The 27,202-nt window shown below is 41.6% G+C and overlaps 1 protein-coding gene across 1 annotated transcript in view; it reads left to right on the forward strand.

Moving 5' to 3' along the window:
- The first annotated feature begins 1,986 nt into the window (after positions 1 to 1,986).
- Positions 1,987 to 27,202, forward strand: part of CNTLN (centlein) — a 277,422-nt gene continuing 252,206 nt past the window's right edge. The window contains exon 1 of the mRNA XM_054033059.1: positions 1,987 to 2,689. Coding sequence (XP_053889034.1) covers positions 2,567 to 2,689 — 123 coding nt within the window. The 5' untranslated portion in view covers positions 1,987 to 2,566. The remainder of the gene's footprint in view (positions 2,690 to 27,202) is intronic.

Consider the following 27,202-nt stretch of genomic DNA (forward strand, 5'->3'; position numbering starts at 1 on the left):
TGTCACTTGTGCCTGTCCAGGGGGCAGGGAAGATTCCTGTTGCTCCTCTTTCTTCACAGGAAGGAGTGAGTACCTGTCACTGACATTCTAAGTGAGGGTGAATCCAAGGCATGGGGTGGGACCAGATGTGCCTAAGGCACTGAATTGTCTCAATCCAGCAATGATTTTATTAGAATCATAGAATTGAAAATGCAGGGCTAGAAATGCTGAGGGACGACGAAGTTCTGTAACATTTTGACTTTATTATACTTTTGACAGACCACATAATCGTGGTACTTATTTACTGCCATAACCAAAGGACTTGAAAAATAACTCCTATTACACAGAATTCGAAGAAGGGCTTTAAAATTATTTAGCTTTAAAAAACTGACTGGTGGGGCGTGTATCTTGAATTCAGCATTTAAACAAGACATTTTCATGTAAGTGAATTTCCAAGGGTATACTGTATATTTGAGATCTGTATAAATTGGTAATTGTAAAATGTTTTAGGACTTTCCAGTTGTTAGCAACAGTCTGGACAATCTTGGTTTCTGTTGTTTACTGATGTTAAGGTGTTACTTCCCTTTGGTGTTGGATTGCTTTGCACAAAACTGTTGATTGTAGGGAGGAGGGAAGGGGAGTTGGCAAAAAGTAAACCTTTAAAACATAAAACTTGTTTGCAGAATAGCACTTTTAATTTAAAAGAAAATTAGTGTTATAATTCTGTGAATTTTCTTTTTGAATTAGTGATATTGGAGGCTGCCAATAGGTGGCATCCTGTTTTGTTTCTTTGACGATTGTGCTTAAGAAAGTACTCTTGCTAACCAGCAAAAGCACTTTTATGTTGGTATAACTTTGTCTACACCTAGTGCTTTTGCCAGTATTGAAATGAAATAAGAACACACCCCAAATGACATTACTATACCATCAAATGTTTATAGTAAAACCTGATCTAAGTTAAATGATGCTTCATTTGAAATAGATGCACATTAAAATGAACTATTTGGGCTTGAATAAGAATCTTGTATATACTGATGTTCTTCTCATGCTGCTGCTGGCTGCAAATATAGGCGCTCTGAGATGACGATTTGGAAAGATGGGCTAGACTCAGGCTAATCAAGATACCGGCCCTTGTACCAGAACTGAGACTCTTGCATGGGAGGCTCTAAGGATTATCAAAGGAACTTGATGGATCAGCACAGTTTATCAAGGGGCTGGAAAACAAATATAAAAATGTTGGGCTACAGGCTGATAAAGACCTGTCAATTCCCCCCCCCCCCCCCTTTGGGATAAGGAAGACTAAAAATGATCAAGAAAAACACTCATTTCAAGTCTGATCCAAAAGTGCTTCCCCAGAGAAAACCATCATTGGGAGGAGGGATAGCTCAGTGGTTTGAGCATTGGCCTGCTAAACCCAGGGTTGTGAGTTCAATCCTTGAGGGGGCCACTTGGGGATCTGGGGCAAAATCAGTACTTGGTCCTGCTGGTGAAGGCAGGGGGCTGGACTTGATGACCTTTCAAGGTCCCTTCCAGTTCTAGGAGATGGGATATCTCCATTAATTCTAATGAAAGAGAATGGAATTTCCCCCTGAACTAAAGCTTGCAGCAGCAGCAGCCCCTTGGAAGTCCCCAACCCCCCTTTCTGGGAGATGAAGGATTTTACTTGTATGTTGTGCGGCAACACATTCAGGGCCCCACATTTTCAGCGGTGTGTGGGAGTGCAGAGTGGGGGGACGGAGGAGGACGCACAAGTCCACCTGCAGTGGAGAAGCAAAGGGAGGAAATGTGTATGCGAAGAGCTGGGCAGATACCCGTTTACATGGCTGCATTTACACGCCTTGTGCAATCATGGCTGAACTCCTGCATTCATGATTTTTGTGCAAAACGCCGGTACCCACGTGGTATTCCCCTCCCACCGCGGCGTCGCGGGGCCGGAGGGGGCAGACACGGGCGGGGGGAGGTTTATGGAAACGAGCGGTCACCCATTGACTTCAATGGTGGCTGAGCGCCTCACGCCGAAGCCAAGCCAAGCCCCCTGTCTCCTTCCCTCCGTATCCAGCGGCCCTCAGCGCGCCAAGACCAACTGGATCCTGATCCGGCCCAAAGCCCCAGCTCTGGCTGGATCCAGCCCACTGCTGGCTCCGCTCCCACCACTTCTAATGGTTAGGTCACAGGGCTGGATGTACAGCTGGGCCCCATCACCCTCGTTACACCGCCCCCTTCGCTACGCAGCGCTCACTCGGCCACCAGCCCGGCGCTGAGGGCGGCAAAGAGCGAAGCCAACGGCGCGAAAAAAACCACGCATGCGCGTCCGGGACCCATGAGCTATCGAAAACGAAGCTAACCTTCCAATCCCTTTTCCCCACCGCTTGCTCTTTTGCTGTCCGTTAAACCGACGTCGTCGTCATCATCGCGCTGCGTCCTTTTTTCTGCGGTTTCCGGTGCCGCCCGCGCACGGTCAATGGGAAAAAAAAAAGCCGGATAGTTTAATGTACTTGGTTCACGGCAAATTTTTTTTCTGGAGCGGGCGGGCAGAAGGGGTGCAACCCCTTCCCCTAGGCCCAGAGCGGCGACCTGCTCCCTGAGCATGGCTTCCAGCAAACGCAAGGAGCCGCTCTCGGCGGCGGCGGCGGCAGCGGCAGCAGCATCTCGGGTCCTGGAGCTGGAGGAAGAGCTCAGGAACCTGGCTGAGGAGCTGAGTCAGTGCCAGGTACCAGAGAGAGGGCAGGTCCTCCCGGCCCTGGGCAGGGCTGCGAGGGGGGGGGCAGTGCCCCCACGGAGCCCCCCCCCTCACCTAGGCACCCCCGGTTCTTCCTCCCCTGCCCGGCCTCCTCCGGGTGGGGCCCTTCCAGCCCCGCGCTGAGCGCGCATCCTGCTAGGGCTGCCTTGGTCCTTGCCCGCCCCTCGCTGCCTGGACTAGGGAGGCCCTGAGCCCCCCTGCGGGCCGCCTGCCCCTGCCGCACCCCTTTGTGCCCGGGCCAGCCTTCAGCCGCCTGCGCCACCCCGGAGCTAGCTGCATTTCAGTGGTGCCGACTTGCCCCCCGCTCGCCCTGCTGGTTGCCCCCATTGGAAAGAGCAGCCCGGCAGCCCCAACCAAGGTTAGGAGCTACACCTGCCTCCCAACCAGAATGACGAATCACGCCTGCGGTTGTGACAGCAATCTGATTGCACCGTTTTGGTCCTTGAATAAAGCCGCGTTGGCTTAAAAGCGAGGGTTTGTGGCACATGGGTCATGCAGTTCCTTGAAATGCAAAGGGTGGCCTGCTGTCAGTTACCTTAGTGAAAATTGTTCAAACACTACACAAAGCAGGGATAATGCATCATAGAGAGACACCTGAGTAATCTTGACAGTTATAGCTTAATCGCTTCTGTTTGGTAATAGGCGTATTTAATGAAAATAAGGAAGGATAAGACCTTACCACTGCACTCTGCTATAAATATTTGCCAAACAAGAAGAGGATTTTGGCAAGATGACTCAGCAATGGGGCAGTTGGGGTACTAGTTCTCTGGCATATTTCTTTCCACTCCTTTTGCAGAAGTTGGCCTGGTTGGGTCTCTCCAAGTTGTTGCTAACAGGGTCAGGAAGGCACAGGGGGAGAATAAAGCATCTCTATTAGACCCAGTGGATGTTAACATTGCTCAAGCAGTATTTATACACCACTTCTATGCCCCGCAGATGTAGGAGTAGACAGCTAATGGAAGCATGGCTTCTCGCAGAGCCTTATTGTGTGGGAATGATCCATGAGAGTAGCTATGTAGAGGCACAGGACACCCACAGATCTTGGGATTCTCACTCATTGCCTAAATGATGAAGGGAGAGTTAAATAAGCTCTCCTGATAATGAAAACTCACTGAGTTTTCTCTTCCCCTTCACCTATGGGGAGAAAATTCACTAAGAGAAGACTCTATGCACTAACTTGTTGGCTGAACAGGAATTACAGTATCATTAAAATGAGTTATATCTGTAATGCAGTTCACTTGAGTTTATTAAAATTGATTATATTCACATCAGAATAGAACAAATTGAGTTTCTTTTTTAACTAATTTATTTAGAAAGTTTTAACAAGTTTACAAATCATTGCCATGAAAATATCAGACAAAATAAACATTACAACAGTGAGGTTTTGTTTTGAGAAACATTATATAATAATCAGATCTCTTTATTTAACAGGGTGTTTTCATGTTACACAGTGAGCATCTTTACACTACCTACAACAAGTTGAAAAATTGAGTTCCTAATCACATTGGCATTATAGCTTGGCATTAAAGTAACTAGGGCTATGTCTCTACAGCAGTTTGGAGTATGCGTCTGTGCACTGGTAGACTAACGGGCTAGCTCGGCTTGATCTAGTGCACTAAAATAGTGCAGTCACGGTGGCTAGCTCTAGTACAAACTCGCCCAACATCCTGGGTGTGTATTTGGGTGCCTGTGCCGCCACAGCCATGCTGCTATTTTTAGTGCGTTAGCTTGAGTGGAGTTAGCACAGGCAGACAGATGTGTTGGGAAGCACACTTCCAGCTGCTGTGGAGACATACCCTATAGTCATTCAAAAGCACAAATGGTAGTGAGACACCTAATTCCCATTGTAAGTCATTGGGAGTTAGACATGTAAATTTCCCCCTTCACAGACAACAGAATATATATTCATTCATTTACTTGTAGTAAATACATTCCCATTCCTCTCTTGTTGAGTTAATTCCAGCTGTAGTCAGGTGAACACCAAAATGAGATTTTTATTACCATATCTATAAACAGACACTTGTACTACACTCAGCTCTGAGCAGAACTATTCATTCAAATGCTTTTCCCCAAGTGGGACAAGAGAACAGAATGAAAGTATTTTCAGTATTGTCCCATCCCTTTGGGGAACCAGAAAGTATGCTTTACAACTTCGGTACAGTGAACATCTGAATTTTCATTTAGGTAGTCACATACTCTTAAAGCTGTAAATCTATGTGGCAGCAGTTTACAGTTTCTATTTTTTCAGATCTCTTCACAGTTTGCATATAATATGTAGGTCTGACTTTTAAACAATGAGTATATAGTTGTCTTAAAGAAAATTGAATATAAGAATGTTTTTAAAATGAATAAAAACCTTTATTTATATCTCTTGTTGCTTTCACATTTTCTATATATTAAAACACTTTAATATTATAGTATCGTAGTTCCTAAGAGGATGGGAGGAAAGTGGGAGGTAGAAAGCATGGTAACTACAAGGTGGTCCCAATCATGACCGGTTTGTTTAATGAAATTCTATCTACCTATATTCCCATTGCAGTTTGAAGTGGGTATGGCATTCTTCAGTTCCTGTCCTAAACCTGTGTGTACTATTGCTGTGTGCTGTTAAACAGCTACATTCTATACCACCAGAGTCTCAATTTTAGTAGTAAATTAAACTATACCTATTAATGTAGCTTGTAACATAGTCCGGGTCTAATAGAATGAGTTGTTCTATATAAGTTATCTTAATGTTAGGCTTTCTTTGTAAACCTCTGGCAGTTTTCTTTGTATGCTATACTCCAAGAGATGTATCACTTTATAAAGACTAGCTGAATTGGAAAATTGCATGTAAGTATTATGTAAATGATTTTAAAGAGGAACTGGGTGGGTGGGGTTTATTTTTCTGTTCAACAAACAATTAAAGTTCCAAAATAAAGTCTACTTGGGGCCCAGTTTAACAGTTTTACCAGCACCCAAAATATATCCAAGCTAGAGCTGTTTGGAAATTTTACAAATTAATATTTTTCTGTTGGAAAAATATGGATTTGTAGAAATTGACATGTTCCCGCAGAATGTGTCAATTTTGATGAAACTTCCAACAGTAATCAGATAGGTTTCTGACATAAACTAGGCAGGTTTTCTGCCTCTTCTTCTCAGCAGTCCGCTTGGTGAGCTGGAGCTCCCCAGGCTGGTGGGCTGCTGTGTAGTTGGGACTCCCCGTGCTGATTAGCTCCCTAGGAGAGCAGTAATTTGTTTCCAAAACTGTGATATGTTTCCGTAGCAGGAACATTTCAGAGTTTGTTTGTGAGACTAAATATTGAATTTCGGTTCCATGGAAAACTTTAAGGTTTTGGGTTTTTGTAGCAATTTGAGATCAAATATTTTCAAAAACTCTTGCTTTTTGTTTTGCAGAACTGAAATTCAGTTTCCCAGCTAGTTCTAATCCTAACACTTAAACTAGAAACTCTTCCCATCCACACCTTCTTGTCAGGTCTGAATCACCTATCCGTTCCAGGCACTCCTGAGCCATCTTGAGCCTCCACAACCCTTTCACAAGGGTCAGGGTGACTTTCCTCCCCTTAGGGAGGTTCACATGTCATCCCAGGCAGTCTTTATCCTTACCTGATGAAACCTAACCACCGCTGCTGCTGTTCCCTTTCAGGTCTCCCAATGGGAGTACTCCTGATACTCCCTGTTCTCTTCCTAGTATTCCCTGCCCTCTTCAGGTAGGGAGGCAAGGGTGTCTGTCTCTCTGTGACTCTACTGGGAGATAGGACCTGCCTATTCTGCTGTCCCTATCCCACCAATCTGAGATGTAATCCAGTCTCCATCACATGATAGGGGGAAACTAAGCATAGATGTAGTGTTGCCACCCCAGATGTTCAAAAATCATGAATTAGTCTCCTCCAAAATCATGAGATTTAAAAAAATTCCAAACCCTCAAATATGTTTTGGATTCTTTTTATTCACCTTCTGCTTTATGAGCCTTCAGGGTACATTCACTTCAAACTGTCAGGCTCCTCTGCATAACCAGACAGCTAGAAACTTCTTTCATTTTTTAAAATGAAAACTGAGATTCTCCTGCCATCTCTTGACTCCAGGAATTGGGGCTTGAAGAAGAAGAATAAATATTGTGAGACTCATGATAAAATTGTGAGAGTTAGCAATGCTGTAGGTGATAGCGTGGCTTGGACCAGGGTCACTCCTAAAAGTACCACCAGCCTGTAGTAGGGAAAAAAGTTTTTCTGAGAAGTGGCATCATTGCATTGTAATCCAGGATTACTGGATTATCTAAAGTGAGGTGGGTAAAAATAAACTAGTAATCCAAAATGCCAATCCTATAGGTGATTTTAATAAAACTCAGCTTCAACTAGATTAATTACCTTCTATGTGCATGGCTGCTTTTATCACACTTTCATTAACATTCAGTGTGCTGGTAATTATGCATATGTTTTGTCTGCAAAAAAGCATTGCATAAAGGTCTCTATGGTCAGTTTAAGGGCTAGCTTTAAATTTCAGTAATTTCCTTTTCCTTTATTTTTGATTCACTTAAATAGTGCTTTTCTTGCAAAGATCCACAAGCTATTTAGGTTCCAAGAAAACACAGACTTAGGTGTAACATGTTGTTTTTCAATGAGATTTTACTGTTCCCATTCTATGGATGGATTGATTTGGGAAGAAAAGGCATGCCAACGGTCATACAGTGAATTATGACATGTTTGGTCTCTGTTACTCGCTTTAGCTGCTGTATTCTGTTTTAGGTTTTTTTATGCTGCTGCCCATCACCTTGGTATCTGAGCATCTGCTATGTAAAATAAATAGTGAAATCTTTAGTAGGCTTCTTGGAGTCTCCAGCTGTTTTCTGTATTAAAAACTCTGACTAGGGTATTTTTTTCTTGTTATGTGGGTTTGGATATTTTGGTTGATTTGTTTGTGTCGTAGGTTTATATCTATTTCTGTAGGCAGAAAATGCCATTGCTGCAAGTGTCATTCTTGCTCGGGCAGGAAGGCTTTTTTGAAGTGGAAGGATTTGTCATGCGCTGTGAAGATGGTCAGGTCTGTGATTTGCTAAATCTGTGGAAGTTAGTTCTATATCCTTATCGCCTTGGTTGAGAGTGCTATTTCTCTGGCTCTCACGTGCTTCTTCCTGGGTTTTGTGATCTGTGTTGTTCTAGAGAAGCACAATTGTCGGGGCAGTTAATACACAGGCAGTTTGTATCTTTTACAAACTGTATTCATCTTTTGTATTCATCTTTTACATAGATATGTCTTAAGCTATTACTTGCTTTGAAGATTAGGCCCATGGCCTTGAACTGTGATCTGAAACTGACTAGAAGCCGCTGAAGACACTTGAGCAAAAGCCTGATGAGCTTCACAGCAGCTTGGACCATGGAGAGAAGTATTACAATTCTCTGCAAAGCTAGTCATTCAGAGGCATGCTGCTGGCTGCTCACTGGTTCTTCAGCTAACAGAGATTAGGTGATTCTATTTTTCAGTTCTAAATATCATCTATTTTTTTCTTTTGAGTCTTTACAGTGAAGTTAAAATAAAAATGTCTAAACTTATATAAACTTTATTTGTAGACAGCTTTTGTTAATTTGTTCTCCTTGATTGACATGCTGTTTTTACTAAGAATCAATGTGAAGGCCACTCCCTTGCAGTACTGAGACTTTAGGGATGTAAGTGGCTGCAATTAAGTAGCAGACCTGTCAGTTGTACCACATTGCATGGTACTTTCTGCATTGTCTCTTTTAGGTCCCTCCTTGTTCCATTGTACTGTGTTTTCATGTGATGTCCCACAGGGATGAGCAGCAGTAGCTGGCTGTTGTGAGGGAAAGAGGCAGAAACCCTTCAATAGCAGCTGTGGCCTTTGCTTCTCCATTTCTTTCTCCAAGATTCAAAGCGATGTTCCCTAGAAAGGAGCACAGTCATCCACCCATAGGCTTTTTCAGGCAGGGGAGGGATGAAGAAGTTGGCCTGCTGCATTATTCATAGCACGGGAGGAGAGAGAGCAGATGGAGAAGGTAGTGGAGCAGGCTCAGTTGCTGGGCACTTTACAGGCTCAGAGGTTCCACTCTCTCCCGCTTCTCCTGTCTTGTGAAAAATGTACATGTTCAGCCTTCTCTCTCTGACTTCTCCCTATCCATGCAGGAAAAGAACAGTGATTTCCTGGGGAGCTGGGCTTCTTTTCTCTTCTTCTCAGAGAGGAAGGGAGTGAGGGGAGAGAAACCACCACACACACCTGGTAGTACCTCTTTACTGGAGCATTCCACTTGAAATGGACTGATTACTGAGTTATAATGGCAGAATTGGCCCCTGTAGCAGACTCTCTGATGAATATTCAGCTATCCCTGAAAACTGATATGCTTTTCATCTGAAACAGCCGAATATCTCACATAACCCAGGAGTATTATTCCTCTTTGATAGTGTATGTTTGTAAATGTAGGGTTTCTAAATTATGAAAAAATTGATAAAATTGATGTCATAACCATATCAATGATAAAGAACATAAACTCCTCATTGCTGTTATTTCTTTGAAGTTTTATGAGGTGGTGTTTGAGAAGGACCTTATTCTCTTCACATATCATAGTTATTTCCTAAACAAAAATGGGGAAAGTGCCATAAATCTAATAGTTTTCTGCCTGTGTGTCTCACTTATTATTTTTATGTTTTGGTTAGCCCCTTAAAATGAAATGTTCTCCTGCCCAGACTAAGGTTTCTTTGTTTCTTTCTCTTTTTCTTTGTGACAAAAATGGGTAAAACCAAAATACTCAGAGTAGAAAGTTTTGTACTGATCTGAGAGTTTTAGCAATTAAGGGCAGAACTACACTTAAAACCCTGCATTGGCACCGCTGCACTAATGCAGTTGCGCCGCTGTAACGCTTCAGTGAAGATGTTGCTATGCCGACGGGAGAGCTTAACTGCATCTGTCAGTGTTGTTAATCTACCTCCCTGACAGGCGGTAGCTATGTCGGCAGGAGAAGCTCTCCCGTCACTATAGGGCGGTGGGGGGACGGTCGGCCAGTATAACTACCTCGCTCAAGGGTGTGGATTTTTCATCAGTGTTGACATCCATCTATTTCTGCTTGAAAATGGGGTAAAGTCTTTGTACTTCCATTCATTAAATACTAGTTTGTTTTATTAGTGATTAGGCCAAGACCATGCATTTATTGGTGCCTAGGGATGCTAGCTGTTTTTGTGTGTGTGTGTGAACTCAGATATGTTGTCATAAGGAATCTGAGTCCGATGAGTCTGATTAGAACTGGTGCAGTCAATGATCAGGGCTTACCAGCGATGCCTTACAGATGGAGAAGTAACTATGTTCTGTAGTTAATTTATTCTTTTCAATTGCTTATAACTTTGACGAACTTATCTGGACTGAAATTTTTCATGCTAAGTCTCTGCAACCTGATGAACTTTTTTTTGGAATGTTTGAGGAAAAAAAACGTGCAATTGCTGCTGAGAGTAGGGCTGGTTAAAACCAGACATTTTTGCCAACATTAATTTTTTCCCCTATCACTTTTATTTTTTTAAAGATCTCTAGTAGCCCCTGGGTTTGGTGCGGGGACTGGTCTCCTGGCTCCCATATGAGTGCACTTTTCCCTAGGCCAAATGGTATGGTGAGTTGGGAGATGAAGCTACTGCTTCTGCAATTACTCTCCCCATATTGAAGTTGTAATTCTGTGAAGTTTGGAGTTTGCTTAATGCAGCTGGAATGTTCCAAAAATTAAGAGCACGTTTCTAAAAGGTTCTACTGAGCATGTGGAAATGGTGAGTCTACACCCCCCCCTCCCCATCACCTTCCCAATGGCTTATAACTTAACTATATTTGAATGGATTTTCACTGTCCTGTGCAAGGCACCTCTCCAATCTCAGGACTATCTTCCTACTAAATTTTAAGGTTCTGCTCTAAATGCTGAGGCTACTGGAAATTTTTTTAACTGTTTTTTTAATATTGGCAAATGAAATATACCAGTTTTTAACTTGCCTCACTCTCTAGCAACTATCACAGTTTTTGCTGAAACATTTAAAAAAAAGTTCATCAGGAGGCACAGAGCAATCACGAGCCATTTTAGTCCAAACAGTTACATTTTGTGGATGTTACAAGCAACTGAAAACAGAAAGATTAGGCATCCTTCGCTACAGAACATAGTTACTTCTCCACCTATAAAGCATAACTAGTAAGGCCTTATCATTAGTAGCACCATGATGTGACATCAATGACAGATGCCTAAGGATCTGAAAGAGTTGGGCAGTTATTTTTAGCTGAGCTTCAGGGCTAGCATTAGACCCAAGACTTAGCCACACTGACTCTCAAAATGAATATGCCAAATTTATGTGTTTGGTTATGCCGTCTGTAAAATGAGGTTACTCCTGCATTCCCATATTCAGAAGTGCTTTGAAACTTAGATGAATGAGCATTATGCAAATGCAGAGAATCATTAACAAACAGCAGCCAAAATTCCTAACTCTCAGCCCAATGGTCTAACCATTAGACCGCCTTCCCTTCCCAGAATCAAGAATAGAACCCAAGAATTTTGATTTCCAGCATTCTACTACTGTCTGACAAATAGTTCTGTAACCTACTGGCAAAGTGTGTGTCATGTTCCTTTCTAATGGCTAGTGCATAAAAAAGGCTAACAACCTACTACTGCTATTTGCTCTGGTATCTTTAGCTCAAATAGTGGGGCTCTGTGCTGTGGATTTGAAGGTTGTGGATTCAAATCCTTATGGTTACTTAGGTAGGATTTTGTTACAGTTGAACAGGATGGAGTTGTTTTTTTTTCATTTTCTTAAAAAAAAAAAAAAAAGAAAATCCTAAGTAATCCCATACAAAAAAGGATTTTAAAAGAATGTTAACATTACAGAGTCAAACACTAAGCACCAGGTTAACGATTGGCTGAAGGTATGCAAGGCATGGTGATAGTCTTCTCTGTGCATCTTTTAAAAAGAACAGTGGAAGCTGTTGAGTGCTGAGCTCTTTTGAAAATCTGGCACAGTACATAATCTTCTCTTACAGTAGGTTTAAAATCAAAAAGCTATTTATTTTTAACATTTTAATGGGGGACCCTTTGTCTCATAGGGTCAGTGTCAACCGGTGTTGGCAAGAATAAGTCATTGCTGGTGATTCATCTACACTAATCTATTATAATTACAATGTTGCCCAATCTTACCATAAGTAAGGGTATGTTTTAGTGACGGGTATTTTTAGGAAAAGTCATGGACAGGTTACAGGCAACAAACAAAAATTTGCGGCCTGTGACCTGTCCATGACTTTTACTATATAAATACGCCTGATTAAAACTTAGCAACTCCTGGGGCCCTGGGGTGCTGCTGCTCTGGGGGACTCCAGGACATCGCTGTTTAGGAGGGTCCTGGGGGCTGACAGCTAGCCCCAGCACTGGTGGTGGGGGGTGATTGCTGTTCTGAAGCCCCTGGGACTGCTGCTCTGAAGGCCTCTGGGGCGGCCCCTGGGACTGCTGCTACTCCAGCAGCCCCTGAGGCCACCGGCACTGGCACCAGCTGCCTGGGGCTGCTCCAGCAAGCGGCCAGTGTGGCTGGCCCCGGGGTCTGCCTCAGCAGCTGCCCTGTATGACTGGCCCCATTGGCCACTGCTCCAGTAGTGGCCAGTGCAACTGGCCCCAGGGCTGACCCCGGGACTGCTGCTCGGGTGCTCCCTGGGGCCAGATGCCCGGAGTCACCCGAGTAGTGGCTGGTGTGGCTGGTCCCAGGCCCACTCCTGGGAAGACTGCAAGGGCGCTCCCTGGGGCCACCCAAGCAGCAGCTGGTGTGGCTGACCCCGGGGCCAGCTGCTTGGGTGGCCCTGGGGTCAGCCGCACCAGCCGAATTTGTGACTTTTGTGACTTCCGTGACAGAACCGCAGCTTTAACCATAAGTCTACTGAGGTATTACTTTTCAATCTCTTTAAAAAGTCACTTTGATAGCATTTAGTGCAGACATGAAAATTGATCATTTTTTGATACCAAAATATCAGGTCAGTCTTGTCAATTAGAAATGAGTTGAAATGAATATTTTCAACAAAATCGGTAATATTAAGACTTCATGGTCAAAAACGAATGTTTCCCTGTGAAATTATGAATAATGGCAGATAATGTCAAACCATTAATACCTGTTACAGTTTCTAAGGCATCTGTATGGTGCTCTTGTATAGACTAAATATTGCTGCCAAAACATGGCTATAACAAATTTATAATTTCAGTAGTCCATACGTGCGTCAAGCAATATGAGTTCTGAATAAGAATGTAATCTCTGTGGTATAGTAAATGACAGTATGTTCCCTTTTGTCACTTTCTGTTCAAAAGAATACTCCTTCTTTGTTGCCTAAATTATTAATAGAGACAACACAAAAGGAAATTCTTTTAAACTGATAAAAGAGAGACACATTTTATTTTTTTATTCTAATACCACAGATTAGGTGTTCATTGTAGGTTCTAATATTGCAGTATGAAGGAATTTCAAAAAATAGATTTTTATAGTGCCAGCCTTAAAGACATTTTATCTTCAAGCTGATTGGACCGATAACTTCAAGATATATATTTTCTTCCTGATTGTGTCTATCTTGCAATTATATATGATTGTGCATACCGTGTGCTTCCATTGATGAGACTTGTGAACTTGAAAATAACTCCATTGTTGTTTCAGAGCCTGATTTTCTAAAGTGCCAATCGCTTCTGGTCAGGTACTGAATACCTTAATCTTCCAATGACTTTAAAGAGAGTTGAGGAACTCAGCACCTCAAAGTATCAGGCCCTATAATGCACCAGAATATTCTATACCGTGTATTCACTTATTTAGTAGGAATGGATCAGGGGACTGTATTTTTATTAAAGGATTAAGTATGTGACTGAAAATTACATAGAGCACCAGCACAGTAGGACTCAGAGAGTGTGCACTGCTGGCATATTAGCGATGTAATTTTAAAACCCATGTGACAGACACATCAAGAAGCAAGTGTATGTGTAAAATTGTGTGTAAAATTCATACCACAGCTTGATTAAAGACTTCTTCCCTTTAGCTAGAAAACTTCATTTTAGATGGTAGGGGAGACCAAAGAAATCCATCTTAAGAATTTTATTGCTACATATTTTACTATTTGTAACATCCATGTCTTTGCCCGCCTTTTCAAAAAATTCTTTACAAGCTAATCTGATATTTGCTTATCTCAGTAGCCTATTTTGCATTTCCGTACAAATTCTTCCAGCCCGACAATCATGCATAATTTCACTTCATATTGAAATATTCAGTTCATAACATAGAGACTATACAATCTCTGATTATTTTACCTAGAGTTTTTCCTAAAAGCTACAGTAAACCAATAGCTCCCTCTGTCCTCCATCACTTTCATTTTTCTCTTTCAGGGCATTCACTGGTATAAATTCTGTCATTCATATTTGTACAGTAAATGCATTGTTTCCTAAGTTTGTGTTGCCAATTTTTCCTTTTGTTTTGGTGATATTCCACTTCTTGAAGTCAGGAGATAAGGAACATTTCCCTTTTCCAGTGACCTGTTGTTTGTGTATATATCTAAAAGCTTTGGATGTTATAACATCTTAAGTATTATGTCAGTTGGTTATTTATTCAATTTATGCTAACTACTAAAATGAGCTCCCACCCTAAACCGTAGATGAGGTAAACACTTAGTTAATATATACAGTTATACAGAGGAAGCAGACTTCCCCAATTTCTCCATGTGCATAGCACTACAAGTAGCACAAATGTAAACAAAATTTAAGCTCCTCCATATAGTCATCCATCACTACCCAGACTCTCATAAATGTCCTATTGCTCAAGGCAAAGGAGAAGATGCATTTATGTTTTGTTTCCTGTTTGTCAGTATGTCTTTCACAGCTGCATTGCAAGCATCTCCTACAGCCTAAGAATTTGATTCTGTTTCTTTGGAAAGAAGCTGAAGAAATGGCTGAAAATCTTTTTTTATTATTTAGATCAGAAGTGTTCAAGTCTTATTATGCTGAGGATGGCATTTTCAGGTTTCCAGCAAACAGATGGTTATCCCAATTTCGATGTACATTTACATACACTGTAATAACAAAATAAATGGCCAGAGCAGCATTTTTGTTCATATTTCCCTTCAAAGGGGAATAGAAATGGTATGAATTCAGTTGCAGTAAGAAGCTGCAGTTGGTCACCTGGAGTGAAAGGGCAATGGGAAACCATGTCTTGTGACTCTGGTCCACGCCTCATGCACTTCTGATTTATTGTCCCAAGCAAATGTTTGTTGTTGTTATTCATGCAACATGAACTTTGTGTAGCGCTTGTTTGTTATTAGTCTATAGTCACTGATCAGGGTCCTGCTCCTGCTGCCATTAAAATAAATGGCAAAACTTCTGTTTGTTTCAATGTGAGCAGGACCAGAGCCTAGGTTATTCATTTCCATATGTCTGCCAATATGATGATGATGAGGTATAATTATTTTCATTCCAAACTGAAGAAGAATTCCACTGTTTTTGTTTCAAAACTGTCACTTTCTCCATTTGAGACGTGACCCGCAATCATTGTAGTTGCTTTGCTGTTCAGGGGAGACCATCTTGCTTTCAATTTAGTTCCCAAAACACTCTGAATATTTATGTTTTATACATCTCTATTTCCAACCTCCACATTTGATTCCAGAGAGAACAGCTTCTTTTTCTGACATACAGTGTTGTTGTGGATACTTTTATTTTTAATGAGTAATTTTGGGGAACTTTTAAATGACATCTGTATTCTACCCTCTCTATATAAGTTCTCAGCTGCTCAGGGTACACTCATGCCGACTTCTCTGAGCAACTAACATACATTGAGTAGACTGAACAGTCCTTGGATACACTGAAGATAGATCTATCCCAGGTCTTGACAGCTGTAGAGAACTTTTTGTGCCAACTTCAGGCTGTTTATGCAGCCTTGTTTCAGAAGAAATGTTTTGGCTCCCAAGACCATTCAGGGAGCAGTCTTACCAAGTCCATTAATTGTGCCAAGAGTTTAAAAAAGCTGTTTGAACTTTTTTTTTCTTAACACTGTAATAATTGTCAGCTAATGTTGTTACTTCTATTAGACCAAACCTGTAATTATTAATAGATTTAAATCAAAACATTTTAATAACTAAAATTGTTTCTCTAGTTTGAGAAAAGTAAGGCTAAATATGTAATGGTAACTTTCTGCACTCAGTGACTGACATTTTACAATCGTTATAATTAGAAATTCTGTACATCTACATGTCTTGACGCTAATTTTCTTTGCAAGTGTTAAAGTTCACAAAGACTTTAACCAAGGGAAGAGTAAATCATAGATTATTACAAGTAGTATGTGGCTGAAAATATTAATTCTTATGTTAAATTATTTTAACATGACTCTTTTGGTCTCTATAATTGACAAAAAGTTGCACCATCCTGCATTTTTATAATAAAAGTAAAAGGCATGCATTGATTTGGATCACAGTATCTTATCAGTAATACACTGAAGTTTAGAGCACGTCTGGTACCGTCTCCTCATAATTCTTTGTTTGCCCTTTAATAGTTTGAAGGGGATAGCTGATCCTTAAATGTTGAGTCCTACCATCCAAAACAAATAGTACAGGTAGAACAGTTACTGCTTTTTTGGGTACTGTAATTTAATGCAGTTTAATTGATTAATAGGTGATTTAATATTCTTTTTAAAAAGAATGTACATTTTCCTTCTGTATTGTTTCAGCACCCCTGTTTACAAACTTTTTTCAAATTTCAGTTATGGTTTGAAGATTTGGGTAAAAATTTTGTTTGTTTTTTACTTCATGTAAATGAGATCATTCATCCCTACCTCTGATATACTACCACAGGCTGATAGCATTTCTTATTGGAGCAATGCATGCTTCTGGGGGAATTCTGTGCTACTGTGCAATGCACAGTTTGTGCAGAATTCCATGTTTCCCCTGCAGAATTGGGGCTGCAGAGCTGCTGGCCACCACTAGGGCACTGGACTCTGCGGAGCCCAGCTCACAGTGAGCTGAGCACCCAGCCTGGCGGGGATAGCGGCTGCGTGCTCTGGCTGCCCAGTTTTGATCGTCATTCTCCCATGGACAGGGGAGGGCCCGGGAGACCTAGCTACGGCAAAGGGTGAAAAAGGGCAGGGCAGTACCACACCACATCCCTCGACAGGACAGTAAAGAAGTGGGGGGGAGTAAAGGCTCTGGCGGTGCAGATGTCTGGACTAGGGGGTGCCCCACGGCTGGGCTCTTGGGGGAGAGGGGTGCAGGTGTCTGGGCTCTGGTGGTTCCCGCAGCTGGGCTCTGGGGGGAAGGACCTGCAGGTGTTTGGGCTCTGGGGGCCCCACACAGCCCCCTCCAGTACCCCCCAACTTGGAACTGGGTTGTCGGATGGGTTTCTTTAACTCTCTACTCCTGGGGGAATCTTTTTTACTGTTGTCTGTATTGTTTACACATTTGTTGACAGGTATTCTGAAATCAATTACCAAAATAATTGAAACTGAAATGATTATATTGTGTTATTTTGACAAATAACATATGCAGGATTTTGTAGAGTTTTAAAATATTGTGAACAGAAATTTAAATTTTTCGATGCAGAAATTCTCCAGGAATAAATGCTTTTATTTTTAAAAGACAGGCATGCCTGCGCCCTCAACAAAAAAACTAAAAACAACGTCCATTTGTTCTCCCTAAAATTTCATATTCTTATCCCAGAGTTAATTTTTTTCTGGAAGGTTTGGTAACATGTAGGGAAAGAGGTTAACCTAGAGGCTCATTAAAATAAGGATTCTAAATGGAAGTCACAGGGAGGTTGGGGGAGGATCCCTGCCATGAAGAGGAGTTTTCCTTCCCCTAGCCCAGGTGCAAGGAGAAATACTATAAACATCTCTGTAAGCTACGTAAATGACTTTTAAATCAACAAGTGTTTACTATTTTACTGCCTTTGCAGGTGAAGCTGAAGAAAGTGCAAGTCCTGAGTCTTTCTGCATTGTGCCAGGGTAGAAGAATCATAGAATATCAGGGTTGGAAGGGACCTCAGGAGGTCATCTAGTCCAACCCCCTGCTCAAAGCAGGACCAATTCCCAACTAAATCATCCCAGCCAGGGCTTTGTCAAGCCTGACCTTAAAAACCTCTAAGGAAGGAGATTCCACCACCTCCCTAGGTAACCCTTTCCAGTGCTTCACCACCCTCCTAGTGAAAAAGTTTTTCCTAATATCCAACCTAAACCTCCCCAACTGCAATTTGAGACCATTACTTCTTGTTCTATCATCAGGTACCACTGAGAACAGTCTAGATCCATCCTCTTTGGAACCCCCTTTCAGGTAGTTGAAAGCAGCTATCAAATCCCCCCTCATTCTTCTCTTCTGCAGACTAAACAATCTGTTCCCTCAGCCTCTCCTCATAAGTCACGTGTTCCAGCCCCCTAATCATTTTGGTTGCCCTCCGCTGGAGTCTTTCCAATTTTTCCACATCCTTCTTGTAGTGTGGGGCCCAAAACTGGACACAGTACTCCAGATGAGGCCTCACCAATGTCGAATAGAGGGGAATGATCACGTCCCTCAATCTGCTGGCAATGCCCATACTTATACAGCCCAAAATGCTGTTAGCCTTCTTGGCAGTAAGGGCACACTGTTGACTCATATCCAGCTTCTCGTCCACTGTAACCCCTAGGTCCTTTTCTGCAGAACTGCTTCCTAGCCGTTTGGTCCCTAGTCTGTAACAGTGCATGGGATTCTTCCATCCTAAGTGCAGGACTCTGCACTTGTCCTTGTTGAACCTCATCAGATTTCTTTTGGCCCAATCCTCTAATTTGTCTAGGTCCCTCTGTGTCCTATCCCTACCCTCCAGCTTATCTACAACTCCTCCCAGTTTAGTGTCATCTGCAAACTTGCTAAGAGTGCAGTCCACGCCATCCTCCAGATCATTAATGAAGATATTGAACAAAACTGGCCCCAGGACTGACCCCTGGGGCACTCCACTTGAAACCGGCTGCCAACTAGACATTGAGCCGTTGATCACTACCTGTTGAGCCCGACGATCTAGCCAGCTTTCTATCCACCTTATAGCTCTGTTCAGAGTTGTGTGTACCTGAAAGTTGCAGAATGCAGTATTTTCTCTTCCTTTCTAGTGAAACCCTCCCGCTCAATATCTTTCCCGTTAGTAATCTGCCTTTATAGCTAGCAGGCAGGAATTTTCAGTATAAAGTATATGGCAGTCTCCTGTGTTTAGTCTAAGTCTTGAGTGTATATCCAGCTCCTGGAGTCACGTGAATAGATTAGAATCTCAGCTTTCCTTTAAAAAATAAAGTTAAGGTTCCAATGCTGTCAGTTGCAGAGAAGCTTGGAAAAAGTGACACACTTGTGGTGGAGGTAAGGAAGCCCCAAACCAAGAACGTAAATAAAGAAACCTCAAAATAAATTTAAAAATTTTGGTTTTTAAGCCACCCACGTGATTTTTGATAACCTGATGTATGTTTTTAAAAGGATTGACAATATTGGATTACTTCTTCTGTTCTTGATGAATTTGTAGGTCTGCAAACCAGGATAGCATTAAGATTTCTGCTTACTTACTGTCTGCTACTATAAGGTAAATTGTGCAATGTAAGTTTAACGTGTATATTTAAGACAGAGTGATTTGTTTGGATGCCCATGCCAACCCGGTATCCCTTGGCTACAATGGTTGTAATAAATTACCTGAGAGGGAAAAGAATTAACACTGTTTATTTACCAACTGTTTTTTAAAAAAAAATTGTTTAGACATACTTGTGTTCTCTCCCCCTTTGCCCCATAGTTCTCCTCTCCATTGTGCTGAAGAGGTTTGTCTTGATTTATAATTAAAGTAGTGCTATTTAGAGTTGAAGACCCACTGACTTATTGATTTTCTCCCCTAAATAATTTAAAAGAAATCACAACTCTATCATTGTTATTTAGCGTATTTTCATTTGACTTGATTTTTCTTTGTCTTCATGTGAGTGTTTGTATGTTGATGCTTTTTTCATGCTGTAGGTATAAGATGTTTGGTATCTTAAAAAGATTTTGAACTAATTTAAAATAATACTGTAGTACTTTTGTTTTTCACTGACTTAAACTGTGCTTGGAAGCCTGAAAAGTAATTATTTCTAAATTTGGAAAATATCGGTATCTTATATTCTGTTTCAGCTGGAGAAGGAGCAGCCATGGCATTTAAAATATATGTTCTGAAATATCTAGATCTTTGGGAGTGTAATGGGGTGGCATCCACCGCGAGTGCCCCCTGGCCGATTGTGTGTGCCTGCACTTAGTCTGCGGTGACCTCTATCGGTGGTTTCTCAAGCGCGTTTCAATAACTCAGACCTCTGGCTGAGTCACGCACACAGAGTCTGTATGTGAAACAAACCAGACCCCTTCTGGGGTATGCAGTCTGCGAGGGGCCTATCCCAGCACCCCTCCGTTGGCATCTCTGTAGCCCTCCATGGGCTCAGTCTTTAAGTAGTCCCTGCCTTGGTATGAGGCCATACCCTGAAGCCCTCTCTGCCTCAGTCCCACAGCCCCTTCTTGACTTGTCTTCAAATAGTCCCTCGACCATGGTATGGGGCTGTGCCCCAGGGATTCCTCCCTGGACACTCTTCATGCTTTCTGGGCCTTTCTGGCCCCAGCTGTTCTTCTGTCTTCAGTCCCAGCAGCCAGCCAGGAGCTCCCTCTTGCTCCCCTGGTTCCTGCCATCAACTGATCTGTCCATGGTCCTGCTGCTCTTTCAGCCAGCTCGGAACACTGTCCTCACTCCTCCAGCTCCAGGTGGCAACTCACTGTCTCTAGCTCTGCAGTTCCTTGGGTCCTGAGTGGCTATTTCCTGCAGCCTTTCTGATTGGCTGCTTCCCCACAGCCACTCTAGGGCACTTGCAGGAGTTCTCTACTGCACCTTTCTGGAACTGGGTATGGTAGGACCCTGAGGCTTCCAGCAGGGGCCTCTTGCCCTAGTCCGGTGGGTCTCAAACTTTTGTATTGGTGACCCCTTTCACACAGCAAGCCTCTGAGTGTGACCCACTCACCCTTATAAATTAAAAACACATTTTTTATATTTAACATTATTACAAATTTTGGAGGTGAAGTGGGGTTTGGGAGTGGAGGCTGACAACTCGCAACTGCCCCGTAATAACCTCATGACCCTGTCACAACCCCCAGTTTCAGAACCCCTGCCCTAGTCCACCCTGTCACAGGAAATAATGTGTAATACCAGTGAAGGGGTTGCAAGTAGTTAATGGAAACCAGCATGGAGCTCAAATAATTGTTGTGTAATTTACGTTAAACACTTGGATGAGATATTCTTGTAGAGAGCACAACAGTTTAAAATGAAAATTGGTCTTGCAACAAGTTGACAGCATGTAAAGTGCAGCTATTACATGGTCCTTTTATTATTTCATAATTATTTTTTAAAATAAAAATTAAAGTGATGGAACAAAATCTCTTCCCCCCCCCCCCCCTCAGTAAATCACATCCTGCTGCCATTGAAATCAATGGAAAGTACCATTGACTTAAATTGTGTAGAGCAGAGCCTGGTACAAACCCCACTGAAGTCAGTAGAAAGACTCACATTGACTTCAGTGGGCTTTGGATCAGGCCCTGTACATTTACCTTATTGTGGAGCTATGCTTATGGCTCTGTAGTTAAAGTTTCAGATAAGTTCCATTGTGAGCCCTATTTCTAGCCTCCTTATAACTTTAGCTATGGACACTGATTTGTCCAAAAAAATATGAGATTTTACTCTGAAGGCTATGGAGAAGTTTTCTGCAAAGTTGGAAGAAAATTCTTCAGTTGATGAGTAATAGAACACTCAAAAGAACATCCTGATTTGAAAACGTGCCTAATGCTTATTTGAGTTCCTCTAGTTAAAAAAAAAGCTTGTTACTACCCTTTCATATTTTCCAGATAGTTAAATCTTCTTGAAAAGTAGTATAGAGGTTGCCATTTGAAGAAAATAAGATGTAATTAAGTAAAATCACTAACCATTATTTTATATATAATGGTAATAGTTATAGCCCTTTGTGTGGGATAGTATATTAGGCTTTAGGGTCCCATGTGGAGGTATAGATCTGTTTTGCTGACTCACTCTGGAAATCAGACCACCAGGGGTCAAATTGAAAAAGAAAATATAGTGGCACTCTTCCACGCTCTGCCCACAAAATAAATTGCCCACTTGAGATGCCAAAATCAGCTGCTGCTCTCAGAATTGTGCAGATGTTCAAAATATGTTCACGTATGCTCTCTGGGTTGTGCTCATCTCAATGGATTTGGCTTTTTGATTGAGGAAAAATGTGATGGTAATCTCCTAAACCCAACCCACTTGTGGTGCCAAAATGAGCTTTCACTCACAAAAGATTGTATAGACTTTAATAATATGATAATTTTTCTTCTTTGTTCTATACTTTGATATGGAGTGAAATAGTTAATGTTGTCATTTTAAATGATCATCATAGGCATTTGAACCAACACCCATTGAAATGAATTGGGCAGTTTATACGTCTTAGAGCTCTTGTTTCAGGCTCTTTGCAAACTCGGGCAGATATGGATTTATAGATTCCAAGGTCAGAAGGGGATTATTGTGATCATCTAGTCTGACCTCCTATATAACACATGCCATAGAATTTCCTCAAAATAAGTCCTAGAACATATCTTTTAGAAAAACACCCAATTTTCATTTAAAAATGGTTAGTGATGAAGAATCCACCCCAACTCTGGGTAAATTGTACCAATGGTTAATTATTCTTGTGGTTAAAAAATGACACCTTATTTCCAGTCTGTTTAGCTTCAACATCCAGGCACTGGATCACGTTATACCTTTCTCTGCTAGACTGAAGAGTCCATTATTAAATATTTGTTCCTCATATAGACACTTATAGTCTATAATCAAGTCACCCCTTAGCCTTCTCTTTGTCAAGCTAAATAGATTGTGCTCTTTGAGTCAATCACTATAAGTATGTTTTCTAATCCTCTAACCATTTTCTTGGCTTTTCTGTGAACCCCCTCCAAATAATCAACATCCTTCTTGTATTGTGAGCACCAGAACTGGACACAGTATTCCAGCACTGTTTTACCAGTATCAAATACAGAAGTAAAATAACCTCTCCACTCCTACTTGAGATTTCCTTATGTATTCCATGATCACATTAGCTCTTTGGCCACAGGTCACATTGGGAGCTCATGTTCAAATGATTACCTACCACAATCCTGAAATCTTTTTTTAGAGTCCTTGATAGAGTCACCCATCCTTTAAGTATGGCTACGTTCTTTGTTCCTAGATGTATACATTTACTTTTAGCCATATTAAAATGCATATTGTTTGCTTGCACCCAGTTTACCAAGCAATTCAGATCACTCTGAATCAGTGATCTTTCTTTTTCCTTATTTACTCCCTCAGTGTTTGTGTCATCTGCAAACTGTATCCATGATGATTTTTCTTCTAGGTCATTGATAAAAATGTTAAATAGCATAGGGCCAAGGACTGATCGCTGCAGGACTCCACTGGAAATACACCTTCTCAACGACTATTCTCCATTTACAATTACATTTTAGACATATCAAATAGTCAGAATTTAATCTATTTCATGTATGCCATGTTAATTTTATATCGTCCTAGTTTTTTAATCAAAATACTGTGCAGTGCCAAGTCAAATGCTTTATAGAAGTCTAAAAGAGTTACGTCAACATTATTACCTTTATCAGCCAAACTTGTAATCTCATCAAAAAAAGATATCAAGTTAGTTTGACAGGATCTATTTTCCATACACTCGTGTTGATTTGCATTAATTACATTACCCTCCTTTAATTCTTTATTAATCAAGTCCTGTATCAGCCACTTCATTATCTTCCCCGCTCGGAATCGTTGTAATGCTGACAGGGTTATAATTACTCAGGTCTTCCTGTTTATCCATTTTAAAAACTGGCACAATATTAGTTTTTTTCCAATCTTCAGGAACTTCCCTGTGCTCCAAGACTTATTTAAAATCAACATTAATGGTATAGCAATCTCCTCAGCCAGCTCTTTAAAAACTCTGGGTGCAAGTTATCTGAACCTGATGATTTAAAAATGTCTAAGTTTTGTAGTTTCTGTTTAAATCCTCCAGAGCTACTGGTAGAATGGAAAGAGTGTTATCACCATACGATGAGACTGTATCATCTGCACTAACTAGTACTTTCTGTGGAGGACTTTTTTGAGCACAAAATTCAGGAGATACTTCATAATGTTGAGCAAAGTCTTTTACTAAAGATTTAACTTCTGACTTGTTATCTTACCTAAAAACTTGACAACTAGAAATCTAAGAACTGAATTTATCTTAAAGCAATAGACAGTGTCACAAGATAAGTGGCATTTTTAGTCTAAATTAACTGTATGGATTGTCCGTTTTTTGGCCTGGATTTAGTAACTTCATTAATGTGTTTCATTTTGTCTGTCTTTAAGTTTCAGCCCTTTCTCCACTAGGAGCTGAATTCCAGCACTTCTGATGAATTAAAGGTGACTTGTAAGATTCAGAGGGTGGGAGGGGGCTCAGGGCTGGGGCAGGGGGTTGGGGCGTGGGAGTGGGTCGGGGTGCAGGCTCCGGCAGCTCTTAGCTCAGGCAGCTCCCAGAAGCAGCGGCATGTCCCCCCTCTGGTTCCTTTGCGGCGGCGTGGCCGGGCAGCTCTGCGCGCAGCCCTGTCTGCCCCCACAGCTCCCATTGGCCACAATTCCCGGCTAATGGGAACTGCAGAGCCGGTGCTTGGGGCGGGAGCAGCATGCAGAGCCCCCTGGATGCCCCTACACATAAGAGCCAGAGGGGTGACATGCCACTGCTTCTGGGAGCCGTCTGGAGCCACAGCAGACAGGGAGTCTGCCTTAACCCCGCTGCACCACTGACCGGACTTTTAACAGCCTGGTCAGCAGTGCTGACCGGAGGCACCAGTGTCCCTTTTCGACCGGGTGTTCCAGTTATCTACATGCATGTATAGTTAGTCTCACTCTAGAATTATAAACCTAAATTTACAAATTGTCTTAAATATTTCGAATTTCAATGGGCTGAAGTTTGGTAAGTTACCTGTCAGCACAAATGTTGATTTAAGCTTATATCCATTATACTAGTTTTTTTTTTTCTTCAATTTGAAAAACTTGTGGTCGGAACTGTCAAGTGGTCATGACTTATGTGATATTTTGAAATACCTAATACACGCAAATTTTAATAGCATAGCATCTTATAATATTGGTTCACTGGTCTCTGTTGCATGACTTAAGTGCTTTCCTGCATCAGGGCTTACATTTTGATTATTCCCATTCCCGTCAAGCAGGTGTGTCAGTGCTTTTCCTGAATCAGTACCTTGGTGGAGTTACAGTGGTTTTTGTGATCTGCCAATTGTAGTTTGGTATCAATGATGTAATTCATTTTACAGCAACTATGGTATTTTGTTAGTTCCTTGATTTCCCCCCCCTCCCCTTTGGTATTGCTGAAGCCCAGTGCATTGGGGGAGAGGAGGTAGGCGTGTTTTACTAGTAGTTAAGAAAAAGGCCTGGAACCCAGAATGGTCATGTCTTCTGATTTGACCTAAACCTCTAGCTCCTTGTATGATCCTAGAGCAAGTCAATTTGAATACTTTGAGCATAAGTCATCCCAAATGGAAAACTGAGGTGGGAGGGAAGAAAAAACATATGGCTGAAAGACAGACGTTGCATCTAAGCTGTATTGGTTGAAAATTCCTTACCAGTGCTGTGATCGTTTCTGCCACTGCTGTAGTTAAACACTGTGATGGATATTGCAACCCCATACAATAACTTTTGGGACCATTGTATTAAATTTATGAATGGTTTATGTATGACTCTCTTCTACACCCTCAAGGAGGGTTTCCATAGCTGCTCCATGAACTAAAAACAGTGGGGTGTGATTAAGGTGGGTTGCTAAGACTATAAATAAGGCTACAATTTAGTCACGGAGGCCACGGAAGTCATGGAACTGTGACTTCCAGCGACCTCCGTGACTTCAACGGTGGGGAGCTGCAGGGTCCCCCACAAGCAGCGGGGTACCCTGCAGCTCCTGGTCGCCGATCCTTATTTTGTCCTGGATATTTTTAGTAAAAGTCAAGGACAGGTCACGACTTCCATTAATTTTTCCTTTTTGCCTGCGACCTGTCCCTGACTTTTACTAAAAATATCAGCCTTAACTATAAACAACTCCAGAGAAGGTACCACCCTGGGATAATTTACATATATTGGTTCATACTGGGTTTTCCAGAGACCAAGAGATAAAGAAAGAACTTTGGATGTGTAAAGGCTGAGTTTACACTCATGGTCTTCCTTTTGATTCAGCAAATGGATGGGACTTTTGGTCCTAAAGGGACCCCATCCTTGCTGAAAGTTTGGAAGGGATGTTGAATTAGAGTTCTCATGTGGACGATGGTCAATTTCTGGTATTTTTACTAAGTGTGTAGGAACTTTTGTTGTTTTTATATGTTTTCTCTGTAATGTTTTTCTCCTTAAAATAAACTTACTCTGTTGAGGAATTGCTGTGTGATAACTTGTGACTGCTGGAAATACACTATTCATAACCCTAGGAGAGAAAGCAACTCCCAGAGGCTGGATGGGGAGATTAGCTTTCTGGAGATATCACATGTATGGCAGGGGTCTGTGCAGTCTTAAAATCCCCACTCAGAAGGGAGTGGGACATAAGTCAGACAGATGGCTGGGGGCTTGAGACTGATTGGGCACTTCTAGAGTAGACCATTGAGAGGGAATATTGATGCAGTTACCCCGAAACTGTGACAACCACCTAATTTAGGATAAAACTGTCTGGTGCACATGAATGAAATCCATAATTCTAAATGTGGAAAACTAATATCTGTATTTGAATAAAATACAAAAACAGTGCATTTTCAACTTAATTTTAACCTAAAATCTATTCTCAGCTCTCCTGCTGCAGTTTTAAAATGGGGAGGATAACAACATTCCTTTTCTTGCGGGTTGTGAATTTTGTTTTCATTGGAATGACCCTGGATTTAGCCTCTCCTTACCTTAAGGCTTTGATTCTCAGCCTGGGAAAGGGGTTAAAGAGTCATGAGCATAGTATCTTTGCCATATTGCTAGTTTGCTAGAACATCCCAAAATGGAAAAGGAGTACTAGTATGGAAAAGGTTGAAAACGCTGCCTTACTTAAGTGAGTTCTAATACTCTCTTACTGATACTTACAGAACCTCCATCTCACTGCTTCTAAAGCATCTATATTTAAAATCTTTGTTTCATGAAGGAGGAATTTGTCCTCCGTGTTGTTTGTTCTCTGTCAAAATGTTCTGCTTCTAGTAAAAGCTATTTTTGCTGCAAGATCTGAAAGTTTCTCGGTATCATTAGAAGATTCTATCCTTGATATAAGAGACTGCATTCTTCCAGCAGGGGAGCTGAATTTGGGAGTTCAGACTTGCTCCTCTGGTGAAGGAGAGAATTGCATTTCTTTTATACCTAGAACTGAAGGAGGAGTGAGAGCTGTCATTGAAGACTTATCTATTGGCATTTTAGAAAGATATTTTACTATTTC

The sequence above is a fragment of the Malaclemys terrapin genome, chromosome 6 (assembly GCF_027887155.1).
Source record: "Malaclemys terrapin pileata isolate rMalTer1 chromosome 6, rMalTer1.hap1, whole genome shotgun sequence".
Taxonomy (NCBI): Eukaryota; Metazoa; Chordata; order Testudines; family Emydidae; genus Malaclemys; species Malaclemys terrapin.